This window comes from Nesoenas mayeri, assembly GCF_963082525.1.
Source record: "Nesoenas mayeri genome assembly, chromosome: 13".
In the NCBI taxonomy this organism is placed as follows: domain Eukaryota; kingdom Metazoa; phylum Chordata; class Aves; order Columbiformes; family Columbidae; genus Nesoenas; species Nesoenas mayeri.
Window position 1 is genome coordinate 19,443,907 of NC_137550.1, and position 8,645 is coordinate 19,452,551.

At 40.5% G+C, this 8,645-nt stretch overlaps 1 protein-coding gene across 1 annotated transcript; it reads right to left on the reverse strand.

Annotated features, from left to right (window-relative positions):
• Nucleotides 1–5,473: 5,473 nt before the first annotated feature.
• TENT5D (terminal nucleotidyltransferase 5D) lies at nt 5,474–6,658 on the reverse strand (the record flags this gene model as incomplete). The annotated part of the gene is made up of 1 exon (XM_080352803.1): nt 5,474–6,658. The coding sequence occupies exon 1, from the start codon at nt 6,647–6,649 to the stop codon at nt 5,474–5,476; it is 1,176 nt and encodes a 391-aa protein (XP_080208929.1). The 5' UTR covers nt 6,650–6,658.
• Between the last annotated feature and the right edge of the window lie 1,987 nt (nt 6,659–8,645).

Consider the following 8,645-nt stretch of genomic DNA (forward strand, 5'->3'; position numbering starts at 1 on the left):
AGATGAAATGGAGCTGAATATGGAAGCAGCTGGTAAGAAGAAAATCACTTGCTTATAAAATTGTATTTAATGATGGAGACTGATGGAGCAGAAAAAATGGGGATGATGGGGACCAGAAAACAAGACAGCCCTCTGGTACCTTCATGTGTTTCCTTAGGTTTTGGATTCCTTAGGAGAGTGTCTGGTGAATATTTGAGGAAGGGAAAACCCCCTATATGGGCTGCCTTCCCATTTCCCCACTTATCATTTTATTAAGAGGCAGACTATTAAAAATCTGGCTATATAAAAGAAAATAAACCGTCAGGAAATTTAATTATTATTAAATGGTTATTACTGGTTAAAAAAATTGGAAGGTTTTTACCAAAATGTATTCATTCCCTTCTAAAAAACAGGAGAAAGAGTGTTTTGATGTCTTGAGCAAAAACCCAGCCCGTGAAACAAAACAACCCCAACCAATCAAAAACACCCCAACGCCCAAAACAACAGGAAATCCAAGTAAGCAACCAGAAATCTAATTGTGCTGGATGTGGTTGTGCTGCCCAACTGAAAACTCCCGAGTTCGTAGGAGTTTCCGTGACCTTGGTTTAACGGCACTGGCGTTTGTTGTGCTCTACAGGAATAACAACAGCCTGGGTAAATATGTGTTTAGGTTTGTGGGATTGTGCACTCAGTGTAGGTAAAATGTGGTTTTAGGCATATGTAAAGTCAAATAATTTGTCAAGTATTAATTTTATTTACCCACAGACAGTCACGTTTTATCATATAAATATATATCTAGGCACTTAATACGTGAGCGTTTGACACAAGCCTGCTTGACAAGTAGCACAGAGCCATTCAGGTGTATGGAGGATATTCATGATATTCAACGCGGCCGCCCCGTAACCTCCAGCGTGGGGCTGACAGCGGCTCAGTGGTCAGAGTTGGTGCTTTATTGACCTAACGAACCGTAATAGAATCTTTCACGCTCTTGCAGCTACAACACGCTGGTTTGGAGTTTGCTGCTAGAATGGACATCCGAGCAGAATAATGAAGGTATTACAAGCAAACCATACGTTAAACAAGAAAGTCATTTTAATGACCACTCCCCAAATACCCAAAGGCACTAGTCAACACTGTGGACTAATGACCTGCGAATCTGTGTGGTTAGTACACATTTTTAGCGTTACAATAATATTTCGACAGCTTCAGATGGCACAGTGAGTGAAATAATCCTTTCATCCGCAACAGCTTTGTCTGGAACACCCTTCCGTTCATTTAGTTTAACAGAAAAACGTGTCAACTGAAAACTGAGCTGTCAGAATCACGCTGACCCGCCAGCCGCTCTCTGCTCTCCTTTCTGCAGATGTGTCTGTGAATCACGCTGGATGCGCGTCTGTGGAACTCTGAATTTATGTTGGTGTAACTCCTCCAACATCAGCCAAATTACAGAGCTAGAAGACTGAAGTACGGTGGTAAATCAGATCCATTCTTTCGCAGATCTGCAGGCTGAGTGCGACGCGACAGACAATAGAACATCTCGACTGAGGACAATTTTACATTCCTTTTACCCATTGCAAAAATCTTTGTAATGTGTCGAGTAAAAAGCTCACAAATGACATTTTAAAGGAACTACCATAAAGTATATGCTTCAAATAGACCTTTTACAATATAACACAAAATTCAAATGACATTTTTTTAGGAAAGCACTTGAAACTAACACTTAGGTCCTGACAACATTAGGTTACTTTAAGCTGTAAACCTTAAGAATGTGATTAAATAATATCAGCATTACAATTTCCAGGTATTATAATTATTGAACAGATTGTAACAACAAGATATAATGTAAACATGAAGCTCAGGAGACTGGTGCTGAGAAAACTCTCTCAATTCTTTGTAGATTTATATCTGCACATAGTGAAATGGGCAACAACTGGAGAAGAGGTTACAATATGTCATCTTACATATTGACAAAAATGTTTCGCAAGCAGCAGTTTACACATCATCCCCTTTTTAATGTCAGTTTATAGAATCATTACCTTCAAAAGCTAAAGATCTTCAGGTCAAATGCTGCTGCCAGGTGTCAACAGAACATTCGGAAGGGAATATTTTGTTAATTGCCTGTGTATGTGTAGATATGTGAGATTTTATATAAGTCAGCATATATAAAATCACAAACCTCAGTCTTCAAGATTGATCTACCTCTAGGTAAGAAATATAAGACCTTTTTCAATAAATTTAAAGGGTTTATTTATACCTGAGACATTTTTGCATATTGATGTCTTGGTACCTCTAGGTACTCATGTAAGTCCTTTATGATTTCAGGGATCTCACATAAAGCCCAGCAGAGTTCAGTGGATCCTTCCTACTGTCTCCACAGACTTTGGCTGAGTCCTTCCCTACCCAACCTGGGTGTATAAACGGAGCCGTAGTAGAATTAAATATAGATATTTAAATAAATGGTTGCTGTACAAGTGGACAGGCTGGTTTATACAAATCCAGAGCTAGTTCACCATTCCTGACACTTCTCACCATGTCTGATTCAAAAAAGAACTATACTCCTGTATACAGGGTGACACGTGTTTCGACTTGTTGGTGAAAAAACAAAGCCAAAAAAACCCAAAAGAAACAACAAACCCCCCCCAAACAAGCAAACAAAACCAAAAACCAAACCCATGAAAACAAAATCAACCAACCTACCAACCAAAAACCCAAGAGCTTTTTGAACTGTTTCTCATGGGCTAACCACGACATTGAAAATTCTCCTTCTTGGCTGCCCTGTTTCCTGGTTCTTGAGAAGATCAACCTGTTTCTCCACCCAGCGAGCGAGGCAACCAGGAGAACCAAGTTGATTATACTAAGATCCCAGGTCAATGCAGATGGACTGAGATTTTAAATCAAATTTGAAACTCAAGCCATTAGGGTGCCCGGCTCCCGCAGACTCATCGGGAAGTCCCAGCTGTGCCCAGTTCAGCTTTGGGCTCTTCAGTCCGGCAAATCCCACGTGCTGCGTGTTGAAGCAAAAGGGACACAACCTACCTAATGCTCTTACAGAATTTCACAGTGCTATTTAATGTGGCAAATGCCAAACTCAATTTCAAGGTGCCCTTTGTAGTCTAAACTGTTGAAATTAAAAAAAAAAATCCATCATGTTTCACTCCATTTTTCTTCTGACAGGTGGAATTCCCTAGAAGTGCTCACATGCAAATATAGTGTTATTGTATCTGGTAATAGAGCAATTAGAATTGCCAACTTTATTAAACATAGTTCGGCCAATGGAAAGTTACCGGTGGAAGTGCAATAAAGTGCGCTTTTAGACACAATCAGATGTACTTGAAAAATCAGCAAACAATAATAGTACTGTATTCATGAAAGACATCACAAAATGAATCAGCTTCCAAGTAGATTAGCATGCCCTTCTTACAGAAAAAAACATTGGGTTTTGAACTATATTTTACAGAAAATAGTTGACTTTAGCAATGATGGTCAACAAAGTTGTTTCTAAATAGATCTTTGCTCTATTGTACATGCGTTTTATGGGAAAAGGAAAACTGTATTTCACTGGCAAGTACGACTTCATAGACCTTAGAAATGTTTAGAAATGTTTGATTTAAATTAGTGGCATGGAGCATATTTTGTGTAAAATAAATCAAGCACTCTTTCCCAAGGAGCAGAAATTCCTAAGACACACCAGTTGCAAACAGATCAAATGGAGTTGGTGTTTTTGCAGTCGACGAGGACACACAGTGAGGTACCAGTGATGGACTCAGAGGACACCGCGACGTGTTAAGCATCAGATGTAAGAAACACTCATCTTGCATTTCCAGTTCCAAATGCTCCGATTTTACAACTGCACGCGATCTACATCTTTTCACTCCTATTCCTTTTGTACCCTATTCAGCATCTAAACCGGAGGAGTTTTGGTGAGAACACCTCAGATCCATCTGCCCCAAACCTGCTCATACTGAAAAGCGCATCTCTCTGGCCTACAAACACTTTGCAACCCGTCGGTGGAGCACCAAGGGTGTACGCACCCCTTCCCATAACTCGGGAGCTCTCTAATGCGATCGCCACCAGCACTGAGACTTTCATGGAGCAACTGGCACAGGGAGGCACTTATGTGACATGTTTAAAACTTATCTTTGGTAAACACACACAAAAAAACTTGTAACTCATGTTTTACTTCCTGATAATAAGAGAAATCTTCGTTTGCTACTAGTGTATGTGTGCAGGTATCTAAACATATACAGGACATTGCTAGTAGAAAATATTTTTCCAAATGCCACTACCAAGAATATGTTTTAATTCACCTGAAAATGATGCAGTGCTGGGTGGGTTTTCTTTTTTTTTCTTTTTTTTTTTTTTTTCTGATTCTGTTTATTATGCATTAAAGCGTCACTGATCAATAACAAATTAGCAATAGAAAGCAAGCGTTATGTGCTCAATTCTCACCTTCTTTCTCACGCTATTACTGTGTTTTTCAGCACCAATTTCATCAGATTAGTCGTCTCTCTTACAGCTCCCAGTACCTGTGAGGTGGATCCTGCATTATGGACGCAGCCAAACCTCCCATTCCGATCGGTGGAGATTTTGGATGCACAAAAATGCTGAGTCGGCCCTTGGTAGGGATGTTTCGTGGTAACCACGGCCAAAGAGCGCTGTTGAGGAGCAGGACCTCACATCTCGGATGGGAGCTACAGAGTGATCACATCAGTAAAGCAAAACTCAAACCACCAAGAAACATCCCATCAAGGCATATTTTCAAAAGGTGCTGCAAAATTGTTGCTGGAACTACATGGGTATAACTGATGGCTCATCTACATTAACGTACCCAGAACGTTATCACTTCTAGAATCAGGTGGTTTTACTGAGAGGTATTTGATTGGCTTCATTTTTCATTTCCACTATTTGAATTTTGCTTAAGAATTTTTTAGAACCCAGAACTTAGTGTAGGGGTGTCAAGCTCCTTTTCACCGGGGGCCACATCAGCCTCGCGCTTGCCTTCAAAGAGCCGAACGTAATTTTAGGACCATATAAATGTAGGAGTAGTACACTCAAGTAGTACACTGTATAAATGTAGGAGTAGTTACATTTATACGGTCCTATTATACGGTCCTAAAATTACGTTCGGCCCTTTGAAGGCAAGCGCGAGGCTGATGTGGCCCCCGGTGAAAAGGAGCTTGACACCCCTGACTTAGTGCATTTCATTTTGTAAAATTTGTATAATCTATATCTTTCTCTTTTCATTGAAAAAAAAAAATATATAGCCCAAACATATGTAGGGGTATAAATACATCATGAATAATGACAGCTGTTTCACTTATTTTACGATCTGCTTAATGGTGATTTAGACATTGACAAACCAAATCACTTTGGCAACTCGCACAAAAATATGTCCTTAAATCAAAAGCGATGACAAACCTTGCTTGAATGAGGCCTTTATTACAGAGAGAACTGGAAAGAGAGGAGTGTAAGTGCTGAGGAGGTTATCGTGTTCCTAAACGATGCTGCTTTGTATTTGTATGTGAAATGGGTACGGCTGGTAGATGATGGGTGGTTGTCCATGAGCAATGTAGTAACTGCTGAAGTTTCTGTCACTGATATATGGAGCAGGCTGATAATAGCACGTTACATTGGCTGCATTTGGGATGATATTTTGTTCTCCGAGTACTTTCAAAGCCAGAATTGTGATCATATTCAGAGTTTGTCTTCGTTCGTGTCCCATGAGACAGACTGTGCTCTCGTTTACAACTCCGCGCAGAGTCATCAAGTAGTCGTACTTGCTTTTCTCTTCCCCAATGAAGTGGTTGCGCAGGTATGACTCAATTTTCCTTTGCTGCTCAGCAACATCTGGAAAATCGATGAAGAACCTGGAGCACATGTAACGTTCCAGAGATTTAATTTCAGCTTCATCCGCTGGCTTAAAGTCCCGCACCAAGAGATTGCTGTACTTCAGGAGGCCACCTCCTCTGATTTCCTCTGGGTTCCTTGTGGAAATCAGTTTGTATTTCAAGTGGTCCATCGCTTCGTTGAAGTCTCCGTACATACTTTCAGCGATGACGATGGGGTGAGAGTCTTCTGTCAGTTGGCAGTCTCTTGCCCTGTAAACTTTCAGGATGGAGTCCAGTACGATTTGGAAAGAGTCCACGCTAAACTCAAACTGCCGTCTGAGTGAGTTGACGAACTTTAATTCTACGTTCTTGCCGCTGTTGTTTGACAGTGAGATGAGACTCCAGCGATCGTGGTCGGTGGAGACTTTGACCATCTTCTGCACATAGGCATCTTTCATGGTCTGAGCAGTGATTTTTTCCTTATTAACACATTTTGGCAAGAAATCCAATAGGCAATTAAGAACGGCTTCCTTAACCACCTGGAACTCGAGCTCACTTGGAAGTTCCACCCCAAAAATGATGTCTAGGTCCTTGTAACTGGTTCCATTCTGCTTTACAAGGATGTGACTGGCTGTGGAACCGTTCAAGCGGATATCTCTAACGTTGATTTGCTTCTCAATGAGCTGTTCCTTTACCACATGGATGATATCCTTCGGCTTTACATCCAGCGTTGGGAAATTTCCTCTCCCGTGAATAGGTATGACCTCAGCCAAAACTTGATCCAGGATTTTAATCTGATCCCAGGTGAGACTACTGAACCTGTGGTCTAGGTCCTCAGTCATTGTGATGTCGGTTGGCTAACTAGGAAGAAACAGAAATTAAGAGAAAAATGTTAGAACTTGCACAAATATGAGAGAGCCGGACATTTCACTTAACAAACTTGTATCTCTCTTCCTCGTTGCAGTGACAAAGCAGCTCATTTCACAGAGACACAACCCCAGTTAACGCTCTGAGTCAACCACTGCACTTGTCACAGGCTTTTAATTGAATTTTAATGTACTCGGGTTTTAATCCTGCTGAGAAACCATTGTGTTCTTGTATAATCCATGACTCAAAGTAAAGGCAGTAAACCATATAGACTTCATTCACAACTACTCAAAGGTTAATATAATGAAATACTTGGTGGTTATAATGAAACTCCAAATAAATTTCACTGTGGAGAGCTGAAATGAGCAAAATGAGCTGATTTGATTATTCCTGTCCTGCCCAGAAGTCTCCCTCTCTCTTCAGTGACTTGTTTACTTAAAACCACTGAAAGACCAGGAGGTTTTTTTAAAAAGCAGGAATGATACACCATGTTTATTATTTCTCTAGTCATGTGCCTTGGGTGTGCTTTAATATTAATATCACTTGTTACTCTTCAAGAGCTGGATATCCAAAACTGTTAAGCTGTTTCAACTATGTTCCTGAGGCAAAATATTTTCCTTCTAACCCATTAACTGTGTTCCCATGTTATTGTATCAACGGTGCAAGTTCTGGGTTGCAGGACTGCTAAGGAAACCCCTTCCAGTCTGCACTGCCACCCTAAAACCTCACAAGAAAGCCTGTAAAGCAGCATCTATAGGATGCATGGGATAAAGATCAGGCTCTGGAATTCGTCCGTTTAAACTCCTATCTTGTCTTCATATCATCATAGTTAGCAAGAAGATAGACCTTGACGTGGATAATTTATTTACATTTCGTAAAGAGAAAGAAAAACTTGCAAACCCCACAACACGGAGTTTAAAGTGTATATGCAAACTTTATTTTAACTAAATTTTTGTAATGGGAATTTGAATGCCTTATATTTTAATGTTTTAGGCATACTGTGAATGTGATTAAACACAATCATAGAATTATATGATTAGGTGTGATTACAGTAAGTAATGAATTGAAAGAACCACAGAGAAGAAAAAGGTCATTGAGCTAAAAAACTTGCAGAATCCACAGGCGTCACTTCACGCCATGTCCCCTGTCCCCTGCGTACGCTTCCTCTGCTCTCTTGGGGTACTTATTGCTCAGTTAGTTGGAAAGGTCTATTGCTGAATCCTATCACTCTGTTTTTCAATATTCTTTCATAAATCACAATGTAGATGCTGGGATGTACTGATCATTTTCTGATTAACCCCCGTGCTGTGCTTGCTGCTCTGAGCTACCGGTGAATGTTTATGGACATAGCGGGATGTTTCTTCATCACTCAAGACAGCAAAAAATTCTGGAGCCAACCCAGTTATTTCAAGCATTTCTTCGTCTCCTGAGTCAGATGTGGGTACCCTCAGCCCACGGGAAGCTGCTGTTTAGACAGCTTACAGATGCTGAAAACAACTTTAATCACTGAAAGGATTTTTTTCTCCTGCACAAACATTATAATATTGCTTTCTGCTTTAATGTTGCATGTGCCAACTAAGGCTTGTTTTAAGAACATTTTTGTTGGGCGTGTGCAAGCTTAGTTCAGAGAGAATTCGGGAAACTGAAGGTAATTTTAATTGCAACAAAGCATTTGTTACACAGCAAGAGGGTTTAGATAATTGCTGTTGAAACACTACCTGAGCACTTTCAAAGAATAAAAAAATAAAGATCACTGTATTCCTTAATACTGCATGAGAGCAGGATAGGAATTATTGCATGACACTGAGCTTCATTACCTACTTCCTACAGAAAAGCTACGGAATCCCTGGTGGTTTCTCAGAAGGCAGCAACTGGGGATGCTGCTCAGAAAAAGCCACGTCTCCCAGCCAGGCCGCTGCAAACTGGAGCTTGGAGGGACTGAAGAAAAGTGCCCAGAGATGCAAAACTTGC